Source organism: Malassezia globosa (assembly GCF_000181695.2).
Source record: "Malassezia globosa CBS 7966 chromosome Unknown mgl_sf_10.1, whole genome shotgun sequence".
Classification (NCBI taxonomy): domain Eukaryota; kingdom Fungi; phylum Basidiomycota; class Malasseziomycetes; order Malasseziales; family Malasseziaceae; genus Malassezia; species Malassezia globosa.
In genome coordinates, this window is record NW_001849861.1 from 154,260 (window position 1) to 179,903 (window position 25,644).

General features: G+C 51.5%; 12 protein-coding genes across 12 annotated transcripts; 4 read left to right on the forward strand and 8 right to left on the reverse strand.

Annotated features, from left to right (window-relative positions):
* Positions 1-11: 11 nt before the first annotated feature.
* MGL_3630 (uncharacterized protein) lies at positions 12-2,780 on the reverse strand (the record flags this gene model as incomplete). The annotated part of the gene is made up of 1 exon (XM_001729111.1): positions 12-2,780. The coding sequence occupies one exon, from the start codon at positions 2,778-2,780 to the stop codon at positions 12-14; it is 2,769 nt and encodes a 922-aa protein (XP_001729163.1).
* Positions 2,781-2,908: 128 nt separating this feature from the next.
* MGL_3631 (uncharacterized protein) lies at positions 2,909-3,426 on the reverse strand (the record flags this gene model as incomplete). The annotated part of the gene is made up of 2 exons (XM_001729112.1): positions 2,909-3,109; positions 3,154-3,426. The coding sequence occupies 2 exons, from the start codon at positions 3,424-3,426 to the stop codon at positions 2,909-2,911; spliced, it is 474 nt and encodes a 157-aa protein (XP_001729164.1).
* A 222-nt stretch (positions 3,427-3,648) lies between these two features.
* MGL_3632 (uncharacterized protein) lies at positions 3,649-4,617 on the reverse strand (the record flags this gene model as incomplete). The annotated part of the gene is made up of 2 exons (XM_001729113.1): positions 3,649-4,410; positions 4,456-4,617. 2 exons carry the CDS (start codon positions 4,615-4,617, stop codon positions 3,649-3,651), a joined length of 924 nt encoding a protein of 307 aa, XP_001729165.1.
* Positions 4,618-5,555: 938 nt separating this feature from the next.
* Positions 5,556-8,456, forward strand: MGL_3633 (uncharacterized protein; the record flags this gene model as incomplete). Its single annotated transcript, XM_001729114.1, has 1 exon — positions 5,556-8,456. The coding sequence occupies one exon, from the start codon at positions 5,556-5,558 to the stop codon at positions 8,454-8,456; it is 2,901 nt and encodes a 966-aa protein (XP_001729166.1).
* A 55-nt stretch (positions 8,457-8,511) lies between these two features.
* Positions 8,512-9,361, reverse strand: MGL_3634 (uncharacterized protein; the record flags this gene model as incomplete). Its single annotated transcript, XM_001729115.1, has 2 exons — positions 8,512-8,528; positions 8,608-9,361. 2 exons carry the CDS (start codon positions 9,359-9,361, stop codon positions 8,512-8,514), a joined length of 771 nt encoding a protein of 256 aa, XP_001729167.1.
* Positions 9,362-10,460: 1,099 nt separating this feature from the next.
* On the forward strand, positions 10,461-10,919 carry MGL_3635 (uncharacterized protein; the record flags this gene model as incomplete). The annotated part of the gene is made up of 1 exon (XM_001729116.1): positions 10,461-10,919. One exon carries the CDS (start codon positions 10,461-10,463, stop codon positions 10,917-10,919), a length of 459 nt encoding a protein of 152 aa, XP_001729168.1.
* A 449-nt stretch (positions 10,920-11,368) lies between these two features.
* Positions 11,369-12,070, reverse strand: MGL_3636 (uncharacterized protein; the record flags this gene model as incomplete). The annotated part of the gene is made up of 1 exon (XM_001729117.1): positions 11,369-12,070. The coding sequence occupies one exon, from the start codon at positions 12,068-12,070 to the stop codon at positions 11,369-11,371; it is 702 nt and encodes a 233-aa protein (XP_001729169.1).
* A 100-nt stretch (positions 12,071-12,170) lies between these two features.
* MGL_3637 (uncharacterized protein) lies at positions 12,171-14,780 on the reverse strand (the record flags this gene model as incomplete). The annotated part of the gene is made up of 1 exon (XM_001729118.1): positions 12,171-14,780. The coding sequence occupies one exon, from the start codon at positions 14,778-14,780 to the stop codon at positions 12,171-12,173; it is 2,610 nt and encodes an 869-aa protein (XP_001729170.1).
* A 506-nt stretch (positions 14,781-15,286) lies between these two features.
* Positions 15,287-17,413, reverse strand: MGL_3638 (uncharacterized protein; the record flags this gene model as incomplete). The annotated part of the gene is made up of 1 exon (XM_001729119.1): positions 15,287-17,413. One exon carries the CDS (start codon positions 17,411-17,413, stop codon positions 15,287-15,289), a length of 2,127 nt encoding a protein of 708 aa, XP_001729171.1.
* A 603-nt stretch (positions 17,414-18,016) lies between these two features.
* On the reverse strand, positions 18,017-19,477 carry MGL_3639 (uncharacterized protein; the record flags this gene model as incomplete). Its single annotated transcript, XM_001729120.1, has 1 exon — positions 18,017-19,477. The coding sequence occupies one exon, from the start codon at positions 19,475-19,477 to the stop codon at positions 18,017-18,019; it is 1,461 nt and encodes a 486-aa protein (XP_001729172.1).
* Positions 19,478-20,380: 903 nt separating this feature from the next.
* MGL_3640 (uncharacterized protein) lies at positions 20,381-23,785 on the forward strand (the record flags this gene model as incomplete). Its single annotated transcript, XM_001729121.1, has 1 exon — positions 20,381-23,785. The coding sequence occupies one exon, from the start codon at positions 20,381-20,383 to the stop codon at positions 23,783-23,785; it is 3,405 nt and encodes a 1,134-aa protein (XP_001729173.1).
* A 732-nt stretch (positions 23,786-24,517) lies between these two features.
* MGL_3641 (uncharacterized protein) lies at positions 24,518-25,639 on the forward strand (the record flags this gene model as incomplete). Its single annotated transcript, XM_001729122.1, has 1 exon — positions 24,518-25,639. One exon carries the CDS (start codon positions 24,518-24,520, stop codon positions 25,637-25,639), a length of 1,122 nt encoding a protein of 373 aa, XP_001729174.1.
* Positions 25,640-25,644: the final 5 nt, after the last annotated feature.

Here is a 25,644-nt window from a genome sequence, read left to right on the forward strand (position 1 = left end):
ATGTATTTCTATCAAATTAATTTGGCCTTCTTTTCACGCGAGCGCTTTGGTTGCGCCTGCTGCTGCAATAAGTCCCAAACCTGTTCGTCCAGCGCACTGGGTGCGACGGAGTTTGTTCGCTGCAAGATATCAACAGGGCAAGGCACCGACGAGCTGGTTTCATCATTGTGCTGATCCACAGGGTGTAACGTCCAAGCCTTGGTGTCAGCCCAGCGTTGAATCGCAAACAGAGCAAGTTCTGCCATCGCATGCAATGGCCGACTTGCCTCAATTGTCTGCTCTGGTGTGGATAAATCAATATATGTCCGCACACTGGCAGCATATTTGGCTAATAGGCTTATATTGTTTTCATTCGCGACGCACGCAAGGTAGAAGTCCACATACCTCGTAAACGAGCATTGGACCGAGGGTGAATCTGTTGTGAAATCAGGATGGTGCGCGAGTACGTAAAGAAGTCTGACCAGAACACGCTCCAATCGCTCATGTCGCAACGAATCGGGGAGAGCTTGCAAGCGGCGCGTATACGAAGCAACCTGAGTTCTAAGTTCATTCTCTGGATCAAAAGCCACTAGAAAAATGATCGCATGGAACGCAGGTGCGAGGTCCTCACAAGTAAGATGTAACAACAGATCATGCAATAGCTGTGTGCGAACCTGGAAGCACTCATCTTGCAGTCCGTATGCCAGGCGCCCCATACGAGGTAAGACCAATGGGCTATATGTGTGACAGGACGCAAGCTTTAGGATACTCTGTGCGGCGCACAAACGCAAGCATGCACGAGCTGCGGTAGGTATTTGCTGACCACGTTGTGCCTCGCCAGTGCCAAGCATAATCCACAAAAGTTTGAGCACCGGTGGCGCCACTTCTGCCTTGTTTTGCACCGCGCAGCATAATGTCATAACACGCAGAGCACCAAGACGCGCGCGCAGTGCGACTGGTAATTGTGCTTCATCGATCCAGTCTGTGTCCATCAGGGCCTCATTGTCATCGCTATTGGCTGTCCATGGCGCGAGAATCAAGCGATGTAGGATATTTTGCATAATCGTGTCGACGAATGGTACAAGTATCTCTCTCGCATACTCAAGACATGCAGCCAAAGCATCTAAAGCGTCAGCACAAGACTCCGAAGAGCCTAACTCGATGTGCTTTTGGATCGTTGGGATGAGTGGCGGCACACGCTCGGGTGCCACGCATGCAATCAGCTTGGCTGTTGCGTACGAAGTAAAAACGCAGCTCCCGCAGAGCTGATCCAGAAGTGTCTCTGACAACTCAAAGTCTGCTGCACTTTCACTGTTATTGTTTGAATACACAGCCAGTGCGGCAAGCAATTCGATCGCTAGTGTATCATTGCTGTCTCGGAGTGCTTGCCGTTCAATGACACGAGTGTACGGCTGTAATAGGAAAGGAGCATGTTTTGCCACATACGTCAACAATTTCTTTGCACGCAGTTCCAGCAAAGGCTGAATACACGAGACATTGAGTATAGGGAATGAGCCTGTGTAGAGGCAGGCAGACAGGATATCAGCCGAACCAGGTCGTGTCTCTCTGAGAAACGCGGTGGTTTTGTGACGTGTGTTAACGCTCACATCTAGCGGTGTGTCAGAATCATAGCATATTCGCATCGATTCAACGACACTTTCATCTGGCTCGCTGGCAAAAGCCGCAAGCGTTTCAGAGGCATTCGAATCATTCAACAGGGCTGTGATGGCCCGAATGCATGACGACAATCGCGATGGGTCATCGCCTGCGCAGCAGCTCGCATATATATCAAATGCTGTGGGTCGGGGCAGGCGCAGATTTGTTAGGTGCAAAAGAATCGTATGCTCATTTTCATCCAGCAAACACGATACACGGTAAAGTCGTCGTGCATATACATCAGGTTGACTTACGGGCACGATGAATGTTTCCCACGAGCGAATAACACTGCGCGTAACATCACAAGAACCAGTGAGGTGACAGCTAAGAACCACGCCTGGGATCCAGCTAAACTTTTCATATAAGGTCGACTCGTCAGAATCTGCGTATGCCAATGAAAAAGTGCGGCCTAGAGCATCTAGCGCCCGGTCCCTTACTATCCTTCGACGATCCTTTCCGCGTTGTCCAATTTCTCGGAATAATCTGAGTGGGACGCAATCGCGCAGCATTTCATAGTCTAGTGTCGCAATCAGCTCAGGCAGTCTTGCTCGTACATGCTCGTCAGGATCCACAGCCCGCGACACAAGAGGAGGTATCAGGGCTGTTTCAAGTTCTGTATGTTGCACAAGCGATTTTATTGCGTACTCAACCCAACAAAGTCGGATAGACAGCTGTTTATCAACAGCACGACCAAGCCACATTTTCCACACATGCGGGTGTAGCGAAGCAAAACTCTCTGAAGCACCCGACGGCGGCATTGAAAATAGTTTGCCCAAAGTGCGCGTTGCTAGCAAGCGCACAGGAACGGAATCAGACTCGAGTTCAGGTCCCAACTGTGGTATGACACTTGTTAGGAGGGACGGAACAGCCTCGGCAAGACGAACAATCTGTATGTGTAAGGTTCGAAGTGAGATACTTCCGCTAGTTCTGCTGTCTTCATCTTCATCACTATCATCCCTGCCTCCATTACCAATCTCTTTGTCGTTCTCTTCTTCATCACTGCTCTCATCGGACTCGAGTACCTCCTGCAAAGCTTCCGAAAAATACCGCGCGACGTGCTTCTGCAATCGGTCTTGTGTTGCTTGACATACTGCTGTCGCCATATTATTACCGGCAGAGCCTGAGCCCCCTGAATAGACGCCCATGAGGATTTCCACTACAGCTTGTGGAACGGCGACGCATTCATCCACGAGCTGAACCAGCACATCGACCAGAGCTAGTTCCACATTTTTAGCCAGCGGAAACCTATCTTGTAAGAGATACTCTCGTGAACTTACGATGCAAGACTCCACAACTTTTCGAAGAATTCTGTAATAAGCTCATTTGCCGAGGGCACATCACACACTAAGACAACACTTTTCACAGTGCTAAGGCTTTCCAAGACATACACTGAATCTTTATAAAGTGGATCATCTGGGTTGGCCAGTCCGTGTGAAGGAGAGACGAGTTGAGCCAGTAAGAAACGAAAAAGGTGCTATCGTTAGAGAATTCGTCCACTAGAGACATGCAAGCACGTACCTTGATCTCTAGACTAGAAAATGGAGCATTCGGTGCGTATAGCCTTAGCATGTCTGCTAATATACATGCTACAATAGCTTGAATGCCTTTGTGTTTATGGCGCAGAAACGTAGGCTTGATCAACTCTTGGCAATACGCGTCAAGTTGTGATGTGTCAAGATCGCCTTGCGCCGTCTCTGAAAGTTCCTTTTGGAACTCTCTTAATCGTTCATGTAACTCGGCAGCAGATATACCAGTCTTATTGAGCGGACCATGGAACTGGAGCTGTCGCATGTCAGCCACCTGACACTGTTAGGCGGGTTCAATTTAGCGTGTTAACTTGATTCATTCGACGCGACGCGCGTCGTGGTGTGTTACGTGACAAGGCCGCGTAATCGCGACCAATCACGTGAACTTTAATCCACGATAAAGCATTTTACAGTTATTGACATGTTAGGTTAATGAAGGATGGGACGTAGTGACTGGGAGACTGGACTCGAGTTTGTGACGAAGGCGCTATGTTCTAATTGTATCAAAACTCATCCCATCGTCTTCCTCGAGAATTTCAGCCTCAGGGAGAGATGTTCCCGAACTGAGAGACAAAATTCTGGACATGACTGCCGGTGATGTCAGGAGCTGAGCAAGATCATTCTTGAGTGACATCGAGGCACGTTTTTCTAATGACCCTGCGGCTTCCAACGTCTGCGCCATGTTTTGGATATTAGGTCCAAGCTGGAGATTAAAGTGTACGATACTATTCCCAGCATCCATGTCGATTGTTCCACCTGGAACGGGTATGGCGTGAAGCTCTGCAGAAAGCTCTTGTTCGATCACATGAACTTCAAGGGTCCCTGAATTGGTCAGTGTGGTAAGAGTTTCAATCACATCGTGTTCTTGTGTCTCAAGAAAAGCAACAAGGTGCCTTAATGGGAAAGTTTTGTAGATACGCGCCAAAGCAAGAATACCGTGACGCATCCGAGCAGACAGGGTCCAGTGCACGAGGTCCAGAGTGCCATCATTAGCAAATACAGTGTTATGTTCCTGCACAAACTGGTCGAGTGCCAATTTGCTTCCAAGCACGTATTTTTCGTACATCCTCGCGAATTCTAGGTATGCTTCGCACTCTCGATGATAAATTGTGCGAACAGTGAGAGTCTGAAGCGGCATCATCTCCTCTAAGGAAGGCGTTGAACCATCGCGCAAAAGCCGGAGTAAAATGGATTTTTTGGCTGCCTTGTATTGCATAGCATGCACGGTATCTGTCGGAATGGATGTAATCTTGGACGGTCAGTGGCCGTACATGTATGCCTTACGCTTACGCACCGTTTCCCACATATGAATGGCATCGTTCAGAGCATGTGAATGCGCAAAAACAGTACCTGCGTGATCCATATACTCAAAAAAATCTGTTATTTTCGCCATCGCTGTGGAAAAATTCGTCATGTATATGTCAGTTTCTTGACACAACCGCAGAGCCTTTTCCATTTGTGAAGTACGAATATATTCCTGAGAATAAGCGAGATTGAAAAAAATAGCATAACATACAGAAAGTAATGGAGCATGGGCGCTTGTAAAGCCTTGATGATCATCAGCTAATATGTGAACGATTTTTTCCAACGTCGATGTGGCAAATAGATTCTGATGTCAGAAAGACGCTGGCTCGCACACGGCCCAGGAGCTGCATGAGGCGTGTAATGAACGTACAGGAAACATTGATGACTTATCGAGAATAGCGAGTGAAATTTGCGATACTAGAGGTTAATGAGTCTGTATGCAAAAAGATAAAAAAACACGAACCTAGGCGGGGCATGCACACGAGGTGCATGTAAAGATCTGGATGGTCTAAAACTTCCCTCAAGGGCGCACAAACGGAGGCCGCGTTGGCCGGCGACTTTATATGACGGATTTCAGCAGCACTTCTTTATTAGCATAATGATGACATACATGCATACTAGTGAAACGAGGGGTGATGTACTAGCGGCGAACAATTCCACAGTGCGACCCGTGCATTGTGGTCCCAAGACTGCTTGATCAACCTCTTCACGAGGCGGTTCTGGAACAAATGGCAGCAAGAGTTCAGAAGCTGTTTTTGGATCACAAGCACGCGCAGCCGCCGCGAGGAACGCTTCTGTCGTCACCCCTTCTGACTGCATCATTAGCTGAGCAATCCGTCTTATCCTGGCGACGTATGCTCTGATGGACGTGCGTTGTTTAGCTACACGTGCTGACTAAGCATGTCGTGTGCACGCGTTCTCCTCGTGCGTACGTTCACGTACTATTACAACCATACAATACACGTGTGATCCTACATTGCGTTCACGACGCCACTCCAACACTCTGGTACTCGGCAGTAGCGACGACGCGCATTCAAAATGCATGTGTCGGAGCCGCTGAGTACTAGACATGTACCGCGTCTCCCGATGATGTCAGTGCGCGATCGCAATGCTCAGCACGCATCCAAGGACAAAAATATGGCAACGCGCACGCGTCAACGCCGTACACTTCTTGAGTGTATGTCGCGTCGAACTGTATTTCGAACTCTCTCATTCCTTTCATTTCATGATATCATTAACTTGCTATGTGCAGATAAACGACTGCGTCCATTCGTTCACACCTCGCAGTTCTCACCATGGCGGAAACGGTTCCTGAAGTTTCGTGCGTGCGAATATGCTTACGAACGGCATGTATGTGCCCCTATCGATGAAGATTCGCAAAACTATGCAGAGGATAATGCATTTGTACATGCATATGAAGAAGCTGTCAGTGCTTTGGGTCTGTCGGTAGCACCCACGCATCTTCACGATGTTATTCCTTCTTTGCTCTCCACTCAGCACGAATCGTGTATTCCATCGAGAGAGGCTTGTGAATTCGTGATCTCTTGGATACTTGGTCGTGAGCCAGCGTCCAGCGCATATGTGCGTTTCGACCATGAGCACGCGTCGGAGCTATTGTACCATATGCGTCTTTTTCTTAACGTTCTGCGCCTATCGCGAAATCTGGACCCATCGTTGTCGTCGTCCTCGTCCTCGACGACAATCCCATTATGTTCTCAAACAATACTTACCTTGGACGCCGACTGTGCCAGCACACTTGTTGCTTTCTATGGACCACGCGCCCCTCTATCTGCGCCTGATGAGCTCACCGAAGAACAGGCGAAGTTTGTGGATTTTCATGTGCGTCGTACAGATCTTGTGTGCGTTCAGGCATATGCTGGTACAGGCAAGACTCGTTCGCTTCTTGCATATGCTCAGCGGCGCCCACACCAGCGGTTTCTCTACATCACTTTCAACGCAGCTGCGGCCAAGTCTGCAAGGCATGTATTTCCCCCTAATGTCGACTGTCGTACTATGCACTCCGTCGCATTGCGACATGTGTCACTACCAGAGGGTCAAGAGCTTAGAACATTACGCCCCCGAGACGTGGTCCGGCTTCTTGGAGCACGCCTGCCGGAAGGTAAACGAATCAAGGAGGGTACTCATCCACGCAACAGTGCGTTAGCACCAACTACCGTGGCGCTGTATATCCTTCGCACCTTGGATCGCTACATGCAGTCGACGGATGAGCACGTGCGATCAGATGCCCACATCCCTAAGAACATGGCGACGTCGACTGACCTTCGCGCCCATGATGTGGCTGAGGCTGCTCAGCAGCTGTGGGACATGATTTGCTCACATGCGTCGCCATCGAAGGACAAGCAAGTACCATGCCCGCATGATGCGTATGTTAAGCTGCTCCAGTTGCAAGCACATGCGGGTATGCGCTTTTTTGCTGACTACAATGCGCTTCTTCTGGATGAAGCGCAGGACTTGTCCGCCTGTCAAACGGCTATATTGTTGCGTGCGCGTGGGCATTGTGGTGTCATTGTTGTTGGTGATGTACATCAAAAGATATATGGATTTCGTGGCGGTAGTGCAACTGCATTCAATGCTCGCCTATACCCCCCAACTGCCACGTTTCAACTTACTAAAAGCTTCCGCTTTGGACCACAAGTTGCCAAGCTAGCGACCAAGATTCTGCAGCTTAAAGCGCCGCCTCCGTGGCATAATGAGAAAGAACATGGGCTTTGGCAACGACCGCAGCTCTCTGGACACGGTGCGGATATAGTGCATCGCGATCTACGGGCGGTTTCTCGCCGCCATACGCGTGTGTACCGTACGAACTCTTTGCTTACACGCGACTTGTTGCAACTCTCTGCAACTCTACCCGAGAATGACTGTATATACCTCAAGACGAGTCAGAACTTGTCGCACCAAGCAATCACGAGCTTGCTTCGTGACGGACACAAACTGTATCATGGTGACGTATCAGCGATTTCAAGCGGCTCGCCGTTGCGTGAGTTCGCTGCATGGAAGGAGCTCATCGAGCATGTGGAAGCTGAAGATGCTACTGATAGCAAGCTGACACTCGTCCTCTCTCTGGAGGAAATGATCTCTGCACCTGATTTTCTCGATAGGCTCCAAGGCCTTGAGCGTCGTTTCTGCACCAGCGAAGACTCAGCTACGATTGTACTAACGACCGTGCATCAAGCCAAAGGACTCGAGTGGAAGTGTGTTGTAGTTGCCGATGACTTTTCGCCCACACTCGATGCTTGTACCCCGTCTTTGCGCCCACAAGTATCACAATTCTTTGCGCAGGACGAGCTCAATCACATGTATGTTGCTATGACACGAGCTCGTAGCGAGCTCATAATACCACCATGCATACTTCAGTGGCTTATTGCGCTAGATGGTTTGTTTCGATATCGGTTTTGTGAAAAGAGGCGCACGTCGAAATGCCCTCGATGCCAGCAAGTGTCAAGTCTGGTGCAGATGTGTGAGCCATTCTTCTGCACACTCGACTTTGATGCTCGTGTGGAGACCTTGGGTTGCTTAACTTGCGTGCGGTCCTTGCTATCGGTCGATGATGATTTGCACGATTTTGTTCGTTGGATTGACGAGTGCGGTGTAAGCACTGTCACTGGGAAGCTTACGCCTGCGAGCATTGAGCGGCACAAACGCAAATACGAAGCCAAACCAGCGTCTCAGCGAAAACGCACCCGGAATGCTACGAATCTTGTAATTAACCATGGACGCTTATCGGCATTACTACCTGCGACAGGACAGGATGCCGGTCCGGAATCAGCACCTGCCCTCTTAATGGCACAGACGCCCATGGGCAATGTTTCACGCAGTTTACGGGCACAAAAGTATTTGGACATGCTCGACGCCAGAAAGGACAGTGTCGAGAGATGGCTCGAACTTGAGCAATATTGGCTGTCAGACACACAAGCGGCCTCGTCTGCCTCTGGGGACTCTACATCTACAATGATTTCTTCTTTCAACTAACTACTCATACCATGCATTCCAGTAGCATCACGGATCCGTGCAATGTCGTTTGCACTCAGGTAGTTCTTCTGACTAAGGAAAAAGTCTTCAAAAAGAGTCTCAACCTCAGAAGCACCGACCACACCTGCACGTAGCCGTGGTGCGGACTCACCATCGATGGCCATGACATCCCCGCCTGCAGCTGTTGACTCCTGCATGAACTCACTTTGCAACAGCTCACGCAGACGAAGCCAAAACTGCGGGTTCGTGATATTGGCGTGGTGCAAGCGAGAAATATTCACATTTTCCAGAGTGGACGGGGGCTGGTGAAGATCGAATGTGCTTGAACTTGGGCTTCTTAATTGTGGCTCAGTCTGAGGAGAGAATGGCCCAAAGCGTGACTTGGACTCAGACACAGGCGTAAGGGTCAATTCTGGGACGCTTATACTATCACTTGTACGAGGTGGTATTTCAACTCTTGTCACGCGCGCACTGGCAGACTCTTTAGCGTTTGGGAAGGCCTTTGTCGACACTGCGTCGATACTTGTGGGGGAAGTATTTTTCTGCGCAGGCTGCGCATGCTGAGGTGTCACGACTGCCTCCGATCCTGTCGCAGTGCTCGTGAGCGACGGCGACGGCGACGGCGACGACGTCGGAGGCTGTTGTGAATATTTAGACTTCAGCTCTCCGAATTGCTTTGTCGTGTATGTTTTCTGCGAGAATGCATGCATCGAGGCGATCTCGTTCTTCAGGCGGTCGTTCACAAGGCGATGCCGTTGAAGAGTGCTCTTTCCATCGAATTGATCCGACACAATCACAATATCATAAGCTTGACCGCATCCCCCAGACACATCTGACACAAATAATGTATCGACTTGGCCAACTTTTTCGTGGATTGCATGCTCTAACTCTGTCTGGCTTACCATGGTTTCAAGCCTGATGGTGCGATTGACACAGGGAGAGAAAGGCCATGCCTGAGTGGAGGCTGTGTTCATGGAGCGAATCAACGGAAATTGGGAAAATCCGTTCACGAGCGTTGGGTAATCATATCTTGAACCAATTTGCTGGTTTCCGCCGCCCGTCTTGGCTTTGCTCTGTTCTTCTTCACACAGGTGCTATCAGCCAAAATTTCGAATCAACAACGAAGATGCGCCCACAAACCTTTTTTTTCGAGAACTCTGGCCACCGGCATCCTGGCATCCTTCTTTGAATATTCTCGGTCTCTCTCAGCCCCTTAGTCACATTATACCTGATCGTAGCAAATGATCACATACCCTCCCCTCATGGTTCTTGCGTTCTATTTACTGAGCAACATATTGTCGCGCTCATCAAACACGGACTGGCGTCGGCGAGAGTGGGATTCAGGTTAGACGTAATAAACATATGCGCGCACATAGCATGATTCTAGCATAACTCGTTTTCGCAGTTCCTATGTAGAGAGGCTATGTTGGACCATCCAAGTGGCCTGAGTTTATCTGCTTGGCCTGTGTGGACACTCATAAAGCCCCACGCTAGGCACATGATGATTTGTAACGCTATTTCTCAGCAGCTTTCATAACTAATGGAAATGAATGTAAGATAAGGCCGAGCCTGATACGATTTACACAAGATGAATTGGAAGCGCGGATGAATTTGCTGGCCTCAAGGGAGGATGGAGGCGAGCGGCAGACAATGTCAACCATACAAACGCGACAATTTTAGCACACAGGTCAAGATTGTCGTGCCCAAGATAAATTCTCCACGATGTTGCGCTATTCCCCTCCACAACCCGATCCGGCTATGGGCCAGTGCGCTCCAGTCCACGTCCTAGTTGCAACCAGGATTGCGGTCAAGTACTAACAAAACTGTTACGAATCCGCGAACAACAATGAAGGTTGCGTGTGTCCAGTTTTTTCCACAACTGGGACAGGTTCAAGAAAATGTACAGCGCGTACGGAATCTTACAGCAAAAATCCGGGCTGAACAAGTTGATCTCCTTGTGCTGCCGGAAATGGCATTGACAGGTACGTCTTGTGTGTTAACCATATGGGCTATGCATATGAATCGCTGGAGGATATCGATCCATTTCTCGAAAACCCATATGAAGGCAACAGTATGACACTGTTGCTAGCACGTGAGTTATCTCAGCGCCTCGATTGCTATGTGGTTGCAGGGTTTCCAGAGCGAGCTTCGAGTCACACGTTTCGAGAGCTTGAGCCGACCGAAAAACGCCACGACGCTCGTCATATTGAGGAAAAAAATTTGGAATCGGCCCATCTACCCCGCATATCGCGCAAAGCATACAATGCGGCGCTACTCACAGATCAGAAGGGAAAACTTGTCAAGGTGTTTCGCAAGCACTTTTTGTACGAAGCTGACACACCATGGGCGGACGAGGGGCCTGGATTCGAGTACGTTGAATTGCCCGGCATTGGACGCCTTTGTGTCGCTATCTGCATGGACTTGAATCGTGCGTACTATTTCTATGAATATCGCAACGATTAACGTCTTTTCTAGCTTACGCTCTGGAAACGTCCTTCGACAAGTACGAGCTTACCTCTTACTGCGATCGCAATAAAATTGATGTACTTGTTGTGCCGATGAACTGGCTTCATCCAGACGAAAACCTCGAATCGGAAAGCAAAATTGTGTCAGACGCGTCAGACCCTTCCTCGCCGAACATTTTGACCCTCAACTACTGGGTCGCAAGGTGTGTACCGTTGTGGGTGCCGGGCCTTTGCCAGCCAGGACATGATGGACACAAAACATACTTTGTTGCATGCAACCGTGTTGGAACTGAGAAGGGCATTACATTTGCCGGATCGTCAAGCGTGATAGAATTCACGCTGTCGGACAAGGCCACTTTGCTTGGCGCGTTGGGGGTCCAAACGGAAGGTGTGCTTCTCGTTCCGACGCACACCAACTAGCTACGTGTCGAGATCATGAAAACGATACTAGTTATGATACATTGATTCTATAGACTCATTCGTTGAAGACGCCCATGAAATAGCATCGTCATCAACAACGAAAGAGTCCTGCGAGTACTCATCTACATGCTGCGATGAGGCCTCAAGCTCAGAAGACGGTTGTGTGACATAACGCTTTTCCAGCAGCTCGACAAGCCGATCACGGCGTCGAAATGGGGTCGGCGCTTGTTGCGACAGCATCGATTGCAAGTAGACTGCTTGTTGCTGGTACCCAGTGCGCTGTGTCGGTTCAAAGTCGCCAACAGCAGCGCGGTCATCGTCATTCTCTTCCGAAGTCGAAGGGCCATCGTCGTCTTCGTCTGATTCGCCGTGTGCTTCGGAATCAGTCTCGCGTTCGGCCTCATCAAGGACCCAAGAGCTCGCATGCAAGCGGCGCGAGGGCCGATCTGATTTTCGCCTGCGCTTGTGCGGCGAATCAACTGGAAGCTGTCGACGGCGCGGCTGGCATTGCTGGTGTTGCTCATACTTTGGCTGTGGTTGTGGCTGTTGATGTACGCGTGCTTCGGTCTGACATCGGCGCTTGACTGGCTCGCCCAGGCCACAATTTTGTTCGACCTTAGTGTGCATCGCGGGTAGACGAGAGGGCGAGGGCTCAGACGTGGACTGAGACGATAACAAAAAGAGAGGAGCTTCCTCTTCCGATTTTGTGGACGCATCCAGTTCTGCCATGAGGGGATGGGGTGCAAACCGAGTCAAGTGTGGCGATGACGCAGAAGTTGTTGGAATGATGTTCTGGCTGGAACGAGACAGTTCGGCATCATCTGAGTCGTCAGAGAGATTTGCTGTGCCGCTGAGTGAAGACGAACGCATAAGCAAGTGGACTGCGCGAAACTGACGATGCGGCAGCGGATGCAGAGGATGAGGATGCTTCGAGTGAGGCGCGAGGTGGCGCCAACATGGGCATGGCAGGACGAGTCAGTAAGCTTGTAGGTTCACCCTCCCGGTGCTCATCATAGCGACGATGAAGCTCGGCTGCTGAGCAGAAGCGTCTTCGTTCATCGTTCGGGACCGGCTGTCCACGCGGTTTGCGCGGCAGGCGTGACTGCTTAGAATCGCGCTTAGGGTGTGACAAACGAAGTTGCTCGGGTTCTTGCGGTGGCTGCTCAACCTCACACATAACAGGCTCAGGCTGCAAGCTACTTGGCACGAGACGTGGCACGTCTGTGTACAGCTCGATGGTATTTGCATGTCGGACCAAGTTCTGGATATTCTTGTATGAAGCCTTTGACTGATTCCAATTGGACTCTTCACGCTCTGCGGTCGTCATCACAACGACACGGCCATCCCGCATTCGACCTGTTCGTCCAATGCGCTGAAGGCCACGGACGGAGTCGCGCACTGCATCATAGCACACAATTAAGTCGACTTCGCCGATGTCAAGACCTTCCTCGCCAATCGAGGTGGCTACAAGTATTTGGACATGGCCGTCTTTGAATGCGCGAACGACCTGCTCTTGCTGCTTTTGCGAGAGGCCGCGATGGCCTTTTGAGTCACTTGCTTGCCCGATGAATGGTGTAGCACGCAGATCAATTTGGTTGAGCAACTCGACAATCTCATGCACAACCTCACGGAACGTGCAAAATACGATCGCGCGAGACGTATGAGTGAACTCGCGAGCAAAGTGCGATTGAAGGATCTCGGCAAGTCTCTTCATCTTTGGATGCACAATAAGTCCCGAGTCGTCCCGCACTTGCTGAATGTAGGTGAGTAATTTATTGATACTAGTGCTGTTTTTGGCACTGGCATTGCCTTGCATGCGTTCATGGCGGTTTTTTGACGGAGTTGAAGTAAACATGTCGATAGCACGATCGCAAAACAGACGCACAGACAATTCAGTCAAATATTGCATATTTTGTGCCATGTTCGCGAGTTTTTGTATGGCACCGTAGAGAAATGGTTTGCTCTGTAAAATTGCACGTCCATGTGGCTGAGCAGCGATCGACCGAACGGTGAATGCACGGACATCTGCTGGGTCATTCACATGCAAAAGCCCGTGCTTTTCCAGCGCTTCGTAATGGGGCCGCATGAGCGCAGCCCACGTAGAGCGAAGTTGTGCGTGAGTTTCAGAGAGAGGCACGTGCACGACATCCTCTCTTTTCCTGTGCAGGTACGGCTGAATATCGAGAGCGTCCTCTGTGCGTATTTCAATGCGACTAATATGTAGATTAGTGACGACTTCTTGCACCCGCTCAGGCCTATTCCCTGGGGTTGCTGTCAGCGCAAGAACACGGAAATGCGGGTTATAGTACATAAGATGTCGCATGACTTTGCAGTAGGCGTAATTGCCTGTTGCACGGTGCGCTTCATCGACGACGACGCATATCACATCACTTGGGTCACATGTGCTTGAGAGCAAGTCGTTTTCAAATGTCTGCGGCGTCATGTAGAAGATTCGCTTTGCATGCCATTCATCATCTCGTAAAGTGCGTTTCTTCGAGCCTGTGAGCTCGATGGCCGTGTCCCATGGCAGACCGCAGATGCTGTGGCACGCCTGCTGCTGCTGTGCGACAAGTGGGCGCGTTGGGGCGACAAAGATGATCTTGCCTTGCGGAAACCATCGAAACATATTCAGAATGACAACAGCCGCAATAAACGTCTTTCCCAAACCGGTGGGGAGTGCCACGAGCACATTGTCAAAGAGAGCCTTTTTTACAATGTTCAGCTGATATGTGCGGAGAGGCTTATTAGTAGGGTATATCCAAGTTTTGGCCTGTTCAACATCCAAAACCAGTTTCATGGGGCGCGGCTCGTTTTGGTAGATAGGGTCTACGTCGTTGTCCGACTCCATGTCGCCAATAGGCCGCTTGACAACACGATTGCGTTGCTGCAAAAATATGCGATGGTCCCATAACTTTTCCGATGTTCGACCAAATGAGAATCGAGGTGCAAGCGACACCTGTCCTTCGGACGAATTGATTTGGGAACAAGATAAAGGAGGAGCCGTGGATGGTCGAGTACAAGGAGAACATGTTGCTGAGGGCGACGACGAGGAAGTACGCTGGGATGTCGATTGTAGTGATGGAATACGACCCCATAATCCCTGCTGGATTAACGGCGTGCATGATGGGAATTGGGTCTGCTGATGACGGAGGGGGGCTTGAGAGCAACCGTGAGGAAGTGGGGGTGTTGTTGTGAGTGAAAATGTGGATGGTGGGTCAGATGCGCCTCTCAGCTGCAACGCAGGCGAGTCTGAACCTTGAGTTGTATCCATTTCATTCATCATAAGTGCGTCAAGAGACGGATCGGCAAATTCGTCGTCAAGCTCCGCTACAGACTCCATCCTTGCCGGTGGCACATGCATGTGATGCGCTTCAATGGCATCAATCTGCTCGAGCAACCCATCATCGAGTTCTCCTTCGAACTCATCGAACTCATTCATCGACTATAAGAACGACCAAGCAGTGCAGAAGACCCGCGGGTGCTTGCTTGCTTGCCTCTTTGCCACCCACCCACACACCAAGTTGCACCGTGTTGTACTCTATGCAACCTCAGCTAACCAACGCGCGTCTCGTTAAACAGCGCGCGTGTGTTGAATTGTGTGAAGTGGTGTGAGATTCGGCCGAAAATCTATGAGTAGTGGAGGGAGAATAGGCGTCAAGCACCAACGCGCGAATCGTAACCCGGTTGGCAGGTGACGCGAATGTCGAACTGGCCGCGACTTGCACTCTGGGGACAATTATAGAAACGCTAAACAGGAATGCTTGCAACATGTTTGTTAGTCATATTATAACATACATTACATACATTGGAGTTTGTAGGCTTACATTTTAGAAATGATGCAAGTTAAGTGACTGTGATACCTAGTCGATCATGCGTTGACAAAGCACCAACGGGCCGATGTGCCGACCACGACAGCGGCGACAACTTCGTCCACGAAATAGCTTGTTACGGATGATAGAAATGAAGGAGATTGGCATCAAACTCTGAGATGATGCTCTTGAGATCTCGGCGCCGGATCTTTTCTCGAGCGATAATCTCATCCACGTTATGCTTGCCGTTCAGGTAAGGAAAGAGGCGGATGAGCCACCGAGTGTGCCAAGGATGCTTTCCATCGAAAAGGGCAGAAATCCATTCACTTTCCGTACGGTTAGCACGAGCAGGCTCCTGGATAATGATGGGATGTGGCCTTCCCCCAGGGAGCAAGTCATCGAAACGGTCTTCCTCCAAATCCATGTCCAGCTCGTTCCCGCTGGTCGGGTGGAAATAGTCAGAACCGCCACTATAGTGCATATGACCCGATGGCCAGTCGTCTATACTGGAAGTGCTGCTCGCACGAGACGTCGCGTGTGATGAGTTTGCATGAGAACGATCCTTGGCTGGACGCTGTGGGATATTCAGGCCGTGTTCCATCTGTGTGCGAAGTCGGTCAATGAGCATTTCCTGGTCAGAGCTGGGCGGAGCATCAACCGAATGTGCAGCCCTATGCTTTCGGGCTAGTTGGCGCTCGCGCCGCTCACGTCGCAAATCAACGGCGCGTAACTGATCGCGTGCCGTGATTAGCAGGCGCAAATACACATGGAGTTGGGTCAGCACATTCTGACGCAGGAGCCAGATAAGAATATCAATTGGCGCATACTCCCTCGGTGCTACGACGCAATGCGAAACAAAAGGACGTAGACTGGACGAAACGATCGTGAGAAACTCTGGAAGAGACATCATTCGAGGGAATTGACGCGTCCAGCGCTCGCTCAAGCCTGCCAGCTCATGGGTGTCGAATGTAGGATTAATTGCATACAAGCTCTGTATTCGTGGCACATCAATGACCTGAGCATCCGCATAGTAAATCAGATGGCGTACCATGGGATATACATCCTTGTATAAGTCCCACTGCAAGGCCTCCGCCGCCTGTGCGAACGTCATGCATCCTTGTGGCGATGGACAAAACATGTGCGTGAGTGGCTCAGCCATCTTGAAAATGGAAGACTGGCGGTAAGGCAGAAATGCCTCTTCTGGCAGGAGCAGGGTCTTCCATGGCAACAAAAATGGGCCGGTCGTTCGAGACCACTCCTGTAGAATTGAAGGAAGCGATAGACTCGACGCATAAGGGCGGACGAGAGGATTCGTCAAGTCACGAGGCTCTGGTAGATCACCTCGCTGCACGACGCTATCGTGCATGTCGTACATGGGCTGAAACTCAAAAGCACGTTCCGCCTTATTCGGTTCTTGGAGAAGTTGTGGGAGCTTGAGCGTGAGACCAATATTCTCATTGATGAGCACGTCGATATTGTGTCTGCGAGCCATGGAGCGTTGAATATCTCGAAGCGTCTGTGCAAGAGAGGAGGCATTCAAGCTCGCCTTCAAGTATTCGTGAAAATTCGAGCCATTTTGCAAGTAGTCCTCACGCATCTGGACCAACAGATGTGCTTGCTCTGACACATACTGGACACGCGCCTCCTCCCAAGCAAGCATGGCAGTCAGCTTGAACAGGATGGTATAATATAGTTGTAGCCAGTGTTTAGAGTCAATGCAACGCACTGATGGATACATATTCGATCTGTCCAAGACCATGACGACATTAAAGATGGTCGATTCAACGGTTCTGGATTGCGGCGCGACATGCTCCTGTGTGACAGGATGGCCGAGAAACGTTAGATCATCAATGGTCATTTCAAATCGCTGGTGACATTGTTCCCGTCGAGGAATGAGAAACGATGCGAGCATACCAAGCTCGAAGCCAAGTAGCGACGTGTATGGACTCACACGCTCATCCCCTTCATCTCCATTCGTGTGTGATGCGTTAGAAGTGTACGAGTGCGTCAGCCGTTGTGACGCCCGTGATACGCTTTGACTGCGTCCAGACGATGGTCGAGCATCAGGTGAGCGCGCGGATCGATGACGTGTTTGTGAGCGAGCACGCGATGATCCAGAGATAGTCGGCGAGTATCCTAACCGGGAGAGGGATGAATCACGCACCATGCGTGATGAGGAACTGTCGCGAAAAGCGCTTTCTTCATCATCACAACCAATGCGAGCTGCTTCTTCGTTGAAGCTATCTTCCGAAGAGGCTGACATGGAATCGGACAACACGTCATCACTATCGCTTGCGACATTGCTCCTGGATTTCGCTTCATCTTCATGTACGAGCTCGCCATCTGTACTTGAATAGTAGCGTACATGTGAATGGTGCTTCCCTCGTCGAATGATAGCGGGCCAGTGAAATGCAACATTAGTACCACGAACAGTCGAGACGACTAACAGCATAGCAAGAAGCGGCGAGTTCTTCATGGTACATGCAAGTCTGCAGCCGAGCTGGTGCGTGTGTGTCCCGAATCAATAGGAGAATATAGACGCGAAGACAGAATATGGCAAGGGCGTGAAGTACGTCGTCGCTTGATCTGAATCAATGGATGGATGTCCTATCTGCGAGTCCCCATGGACCTGCTGACCGAATCGCTCCCAGAACTTTTCCCCTTGGAGAGCGCCAACGGCTATGGCATCCGCAGACGATGCGCGCCTCCACCTCCATACGGTCGGAACTTGCGCCGGTGGAGTCGGAGGTTAGAGTTGGAGTTGGAATTGGATTAGACGCGAGCTGAAAACGTAAAGGTGCCATTCTTGGACTAATCTCAACAGCAATAAAATGTAACCAAGATGTTCTTTAACTATGCCTGATAGTTAGAAGCCAATATTGGCAATGTCAATATCATCAAGCGTATTATTTACGGATGATGCTACGACTCCTTGCCCGGAATTGGGGCCCGTGTGCTTGTTCGTGATGGTGCTGTAGTTCGTTCGAGGTGACACAGGAATGGAAACACGCTCTGTGCTAACGTGACGAATATGTGATACGGTGCGATGTGGTCGTATGGGCTCAGATGGCAGCATGGGGGTGAAGTAAGGTGTGGCAACAAGGGCAGGCGACGTGGCCGCTTCCAATGCGGATTGCTCCACCTGGATCATAGGCGGCATTGATGTTGGTCCTGGTTTTGGCCCTGATGCTGGAGTCGAGGTCGAGACGGGTAGTGGTGTCGGAATCAGTTCTGGCTCTGCAGAAGAGCACGGGATTGGGGAGAACGGCAGAGCTTCTTGCTTAGACTGCTTTTCAAGAGCACACCAATGAGCAAGTTCAGCGTGCATGGATGTATAGTAGGATTGAGATGCCAGGCGCAGCGTTTGAATGACAGAAGAGAACTGTGCGAAGTAAAGCTCATCCACAAAAGCACGCGCCGCTTCCGCGCTTGATTTTAAGAAGGATGCAAGAATAGCATTGATGAGACTCAAGTTCTCAGTCAAGTACATGATTGCTTCCCATTCAACACTGCCCGTCATGCCACTCGGAACACGTGGTGCCATAGCTGCCTGTGTATCGAGAGAGTCCCAGTCCCAAATTGCATTGTTTTCGTGGCAAAAGATCCAGAAAAATTCGCCACACACACGCTGCAGCTCCTCTACATGTTTACGCAAAGGTCGGTGCTCGTGAGCGCATTGCAGGAAATCAACCTTGTTCTCCATTGTAGAGGGTCGTGGCGTGTGAAGCAGCATGGCAGCAAGCGCTGCGCCGTCATGCTTCTTTGAAGCGAAGGATAGGCACGGCACATCTTGCACAGGTACTCGATGGACAGATCGCTTCTCCAGCACAGTGGGTGGCAGATCATGGCCGACGAGCATATGCAGTAGAAGAACGATCATACGGCGCATCTCAAGCTCTTTCGGGATCTGGTCTGAGTACAGAGCAACACACAACTGCTCAAAAGGCGCAGGAGCTTGGTCGATTAACGCTGAGCGCCCAGACTTCGACGAGCCAAGTGCGACAATGCACCGCAAGATTTCGTACAAGAGGGTATCATCGTGTTGTTCCTCACGCCATTCCATGCGCAAAAGCGAGTCAAGATGTGCGAGAAGAGTGTCGTATCCACTGGCATCCAGGAACTCATCTAGCCATGCCGGAGATTCTGTAGCTAGAGCCACACGAAGCTGGCGCATAGAGTCAAGAGGGATCCGGTCCACTGGCTGCCGAATCCGCTGCAGAAGGGCTGTGGGAGTAATAGGCTGTGCACGCTTTGACCATGCCGAAGAACGTGCGAAAAATGATCGTTTCGCTGGTCGAGAAGGTAAGGTCAGCATCTTTTGGTGCATGCCTATAATTCTCTCGCGGGTCTCGAGACCAACATTTAAAGACTCCAGCTGGTCAAGCAGGGAGCTTTCGATATTGCAAGAGGTTCTGGGAGCGAAGGGAATAGACGAAGATGAAGCTCTTGCTTGTTGTTGGTAAGTACGAGTCGCACGTTTGGGCGCAGCTAACGTCAGAGATCCAAGTGCGATTCGCTTCGATCCCTTTTGCGGTGTTCGAGGAAGGGGCTTGATATTTTCTTGATTAGCAGTACGCATCGAGAAGAAACAGAGAAATGGGAATGGGCACTAACCCGGTCGAAGAAAATGTGTGTATGTAAGTGATGGGACAAAGAGGTTGGGCTAGAGGGCGGCAGAGTGTGAGCGAGCTAGAGAACGTGACAGAATGGGCCTGAAGAGCGGTATGTTATGAAGAATGGATCGAGAAAAACAAGCGTCTCCAATAAAGAAAGAGAGCACGGTCGTCAGGTGGTACGACTCTACGAAGCTCGTTGGCACCAAGCACAAAGTAACAACCCACAGGACGACGGTGCGCCTACTCAGGCCGTATGTAGGTTGGAAGAGCTCGACATTGAGTGGAGGAATAAAACCCAACACATAAACAGCAAGGTAGATGTTGCTTTTCGCGCATGTGGAGGAGTGACTGGCTATGTATCAACACGCGAATCAACACGACTCCCAGTCCCATCCACACACGCACACAGAGGCACGCCACAATCCAAAGAAAGGACTCAATCACCCAAGCAGCGAAACCTTATCCTCTTTATGCCGCCGCCTTTATGGGACGGAGCAGGTTCTTCGGGGCCAGGAAATCAGCGCGAAAATGTTGTGGTGTGTGTGCGAGCACGGCCACTCAATAGCGAAATGGATGCAGGGATTTGGCGCGTTGATCAGACACATAACAGCGTGATGCCGACCGACCAGCATCCATCACTTGCGAGACGTGCAGGAAGCAGTAAATCGACAAGCTCAGATGACGTGGATCCTTGTTCGATGAGTGCGAGTACGAGTACTTCGGGCTTAGCCACGTATGACTTTCGCTTCGACAACCTTGTTCTGGGCGACGAGCAAACGAAGGCGCTGTACGAAGCCAATGTGTACCCGGTCGTCCGCTCGGCCATGGATGGATACAATGGCACAGTGTTCGCGTACGGCCAAACGGGAAGCGGAAAGACATACACAATGTCCGGCACAGACAGGGAACCAGGTGTGATTCCCCGCACAGTCAACGACGTGTTTGAGATTATTCGCGAGAATCCATCGTGTGAGTACTTATTGCGTGTCTCGTATCTGGAAATCTATAATGAAACACTGCGCGACTTGCTTGTGGATCCGAACGCCAAGCGTGCTGTGCGTCCACCACGGATCTTTGAAGAGAAGGGGCGTGTCATGTTGAGTGGCATGGAGGAACAGATCGTCACGACGCCGCAGGAAGTCATGGCGTTGCTTCAAAAGGGCCAGCGTGCGCGGCATATAGGTGCGACGGACTGGAATACACGCAGCAGTCGAAGCCATTGCGTCTTCCAAATTACCATCGAGAGCCGCGAGCAGGCAAGCAAATCCGAAGTGCGTGTCAGTCAACTCAACCTCATCGACCTGGCTGGTTCTGAGCGAGCAGCATCTGAAGCTGTGCGCCGCAAGGAAGGCGCTTTTATCAACAAGTCGCTCCTCACTCTCGGGACGGTCATTGCGAAACTGACAGAGACGTCCACATCCTCAGACGTACATGTGCCGTACCGGGACTCGAAGCTGACACGCCTTTTGCAGACTTCGCTTAGTGGTGACGCACGTGTTACTGTGATCTGCACGGTCACACTCGACAAGGAACATGCGATTGAAACGCTCTCGACACTCAAGTTCGGACGACGATGCAAACTTGTCGTAACCAAAGCACAGCGCCAGACTGTCCTGGACGACAAGGCTCTGATCGAGCAGTACACGCGTGAGATTCAGGAGCTGCGTGCTCGCCTCGAGTCCAGTGGTGTGGGTTCCCTTTCCCCCACACCGTCTTCAAGCCATGGTGCCGATCGTGGAGAGTCAGATCCCGATGACCATCTCAGTGCCGAACGTGAGGCTGCCGCTCAAGAAGTGGCAGCGATGGAAGAAACGCGCCAGGACTTGCGGCAGCAAATTGATCATCTGACACGACTGATTCTCACGAGTCGTTCGGTGGCTGCACAAACGCCTGCTCGTTCCCCCTTGCATTCTGTATCGCAGGAAGGCTCGTATGCATCGCCCGCTCGTCGTGGACCGCGTATGAGCGACCTGCCCCCACGGAATGGTGACCTCGATCTGCATGCGTTGCGTCGCGAAATACATGAATTGCGCGTCCAGCAACAAGCTGAGCGCGAAGTGCATAAACGCACCGTTCGTGCGCTGGAAGAAGAGGTGCGCGAGTGGGAAGAAGCAGCTTCTTTTGCGCAGAAGCAGAATCAAGGCGCCAAGCGTGAACTTGTTCGTCTACGCGAAGAGCATGCCACAGATGAAGCGCACCGCGAGTTCCGCGAGCTAGTCTCTGTACACCGAGCGTCAGAACTGGACGATGGCAAAGATGCTGTACATCTTCAAGCGCGTGTCGCCGCGCTGGAGCGCGCTTTAAAAGAAGAAAAAGCCATGCGCGATCTTATTTCATTGCCCGAGCGGCCGCTTGCTCTGCCGATGGAGGCTCGCTCAGGTATGACGCCGCCGCGTGTTCCTTTGCGCTCACGATCTCAAGGAGGAAGCCCAGTACTGACGCCCGTGGACGAAGTGCACTCATTACGGCGCGAACTCGCAGAGCAAAAGGCGCTTGTGTCTACGCTGAACGCATGCGTGCATGGATGGGAGGCTCGTGTGAGGCAGCAGGCTACCATGATAGCCAAGCTGGCATCGCTCGTTGTGGACGATAGTGATGAAAATGACGATGACCAGAAGCAAATGAACGAATCCAGCACCACAGAGGCTGAGCGGAGCCCAGCACTTCCCGATACCCAAGCTAGGAAACCTCGGCTCAGTGGCCTCCGACCTAGTGATGTGGCTCAGGGCAAAGCGAAAGTCGGACAGGCTGAAAACTCACTTCGCCTTGAGCGTCCTGCGACGACCAAGGCTCTGCCTGGCAGACTGAGCACGTCGACTTTGGGTCTGCACGGTGTGCCAACCTTGGATGACAAGGCGCCGTCGAAGACCACGGGAACGAGGCAGCTGAAAAACCCGTTGCAGCCACAAGAAGCATCTACACCACACTCACACCCACGACCACCAACCCCATCTCATACCTCTTCATCGCGCGAGCCAGAAAAGCCCAAGTTTTCCACGTCAGTTGCGACACAGTCAGCTCAACGAGACAACACACCGGCCTCATCGCCACCACCCACAACTATGACCATTCACTCACCACGCACGCAGCGATCAAGATCAACACACATCTCACGCACGCCACCACCATCTCAGTCAACCACAGTAACAGCGCCCACAGCCACATTCCTACCCAAGTCACCTAGTCATTCTTTCACCCCAGAGCGCCGACGTGTCAAGGATTTCGTCAGCATGATCAAGCGGCCAGATGCCACGCCCATGCAACCCGAGGTGCATATCGCGAATCCTGTGCGCCCAGAGCCGCGCCTAGCTACGTCAGCATCATCGCGACCGACATCTACAGCAACTCAAGGACGTGCGCTGCCGAGCCCTCCGAAGGGCTCGCAGCCGCTGCCGACCCCGCCCAGCGGCGCACCCACTCGCTCTCTGCCCACACCACCAAACACAAGTGTTAAAGCACTGCGTGCGAGCTGGCTCGCACCCGCTGCAGATACATCCGCACCGCCGTCGTCATCGGTGAAGCCACCGCCTTCATCCACCACAGCAACATCCCGTCCAAAAGGAATAGCAAGTGAACGAAAGCGACCACCTCCCTCGCCAGCCGAGACGAGATCGAATCTTCCGCCATCCATGACATCCGCAACAACGACTATGTCAGCCGAGTCTCGTGGTGAGCCGCCGTCGAAGCGGTCGTCGAGCGGTGCGGCCGAGTCGCAAGCCAAGCTACGTGCTCGCCTGTCAGCCTACACCGCCGTGGCATCTGAACAAATGGCCCCAACGCCCCAGAGCGGCGTCGTGCGTGGCTTGGCACTTAAGCCTGTGCAATCGATGATGCAAATTCCGCGGGGACGCAAATCGCATGACACGGCCATCCTTCGTGAGCTGAATGAGCTCAAGTCCATGCCGCGTGTCGAGAGCAGTCGTGTTATGTACATGCCACAGACCTTGCCTTCGAATGCAACAATGGAGCGCCTACCTGCGACGGGCTACAAGACGGATGCTAGTGCCTATTACATTTAGTTTTGGGACCACAGCGCGCAATTTTCGCGCTGGCTGCGAGATCAATATGCGACTGTATGCCCCCATCACGCGAGAAGCTGCGAGCCACGATGATCACGCATTGGTTCTATTTGCCCTGAGGTGTGATCGTGGACGTAGCTCGGCAGCTTCATGTACAAACCATTCCTTCCCTGTTTCCCTACAGTTGCACTGCCTGTGGTTCCACTGCGGCTGTTGTATACACACATAAATATCTATGTAATGTTGATCTAATCATGGCCTTCATAGACTCATGGACTGGGGTTCTACTTTGACCGTCGTTACATTGCAAGTTAGAGGGCACCTCCATTGAAGTGGGACCTGCTTCTCATCGTATATATATATATGTATTGACACAACATGCCAGGATGCACGGATTTGTTCCACGTAGACTGGGAAATATTCGTTTGCTTCTTGTGCTCGATTTGTCTGTGTAGACGAAATGTCTTCTGATTACGAGAAGAGTGTTCATCGGCCGATGGATGACTGAAAGACTCCAGCCTAGCTCTAGAAGCCCCATCCTATTGATTCGTGTCATAGTGACAAGCTCCAGCGCCAAAGAGTGGATTTCTCATTTCACCGGCCCAGTGTTAAACAAGCGAGTGCGTCTGTCGCAACAGCTTGATTCCTGCTGCGCTCTGCACTGCACCGGACGGTGTGTGGAAATCACGCTGTCTTTCCCCACCCCATCGTCTCCCTTGCACGGGTCTTACAATGGATGTCGCTAGAGCCGGTGGCCTCGAACGCAGTCAGCCAGCAAAGGCCTCAAACGCGACGGGAAATGGCCTTGTTGGAGTCAACGAGGCTGATTATGGCAATCCCCGACCTATACCCAACTATGAGGAAGAGTCCAACCAAGAATTGCGTGTGTCTCAAGGCGTCGCATTTCCTTTATCAGGCTTGCCGACAGAGCTCAACTTCTCTCGCATATACGACAACCAGGCGCCTTCTTTGCGATCCGTCTTACTTACCAATCAATCTTCTCATCCTCTAGTGCTGGACCTGTCGCACTCCCCGCCGGGTGTGCGATGGGCACAGATCCGCGCGTCAGCAGGCGTGCAGACGGTGTCTTGGCCGCCTGATGTCGCTACGAATACCGTTGCTTGGGCCTATGAGGACGGTCTGCTCCCTGCCAATCTGCGTGCCGTACGGCATTTGGCTGCCAATCTTGAGACGTGTACGATAGTGACAATGGAGCCCCATGCATCGGAACAATTCTACGTTGAAGTGCAAGTGCGTGAAGTCACCAAGGCCAGCGCCAGCTCCTGCACAGGCACCGAGGGCAAGCCTTCTTCGCCGCCCTCCGAAGAATGCATTACAACAGCGTATGACCTGCCGATGACCATATTCGTGCACCATACGGAAGCGACAGGACATGGGCAACAGCGCATTCAGATCCCTGTCAAGATCAGTGCGTGCGAACCCGAGCTGCTCGTTGAGTGTGCGGATGCCGACGAATCAAGTGCGGGCCGCGATCGTGTGCTGTTACTGGACGTCGGCGATGTTGTCGTACACCAGCATGTTGTCCGCGATGTGCGCGTTACGAACAGGTCCGACATAGAGTGCTTTCTCCAAGTTCGCGTGCACGACGGTCGCGAAGTGAATCCACTTATTGCAGTTGATCAAACGACTCATGCACGCGTCGACGCCCGGCCAGCGGCGCTCGCGCCGCACGAACAGCGTATCTTCACCTTGGTGCTTGAGCCATGGGAGTCGCATGCTAACTTTGAACAAACCATCACCTTTGAAAATGCTCACATGCCCAACAGTGACGTGCGGATCTTGGTGCGCGCAAACCTGCTAGGTGCTGCCTCTGATGGCGCTTTATCGTGCTGAGTGAA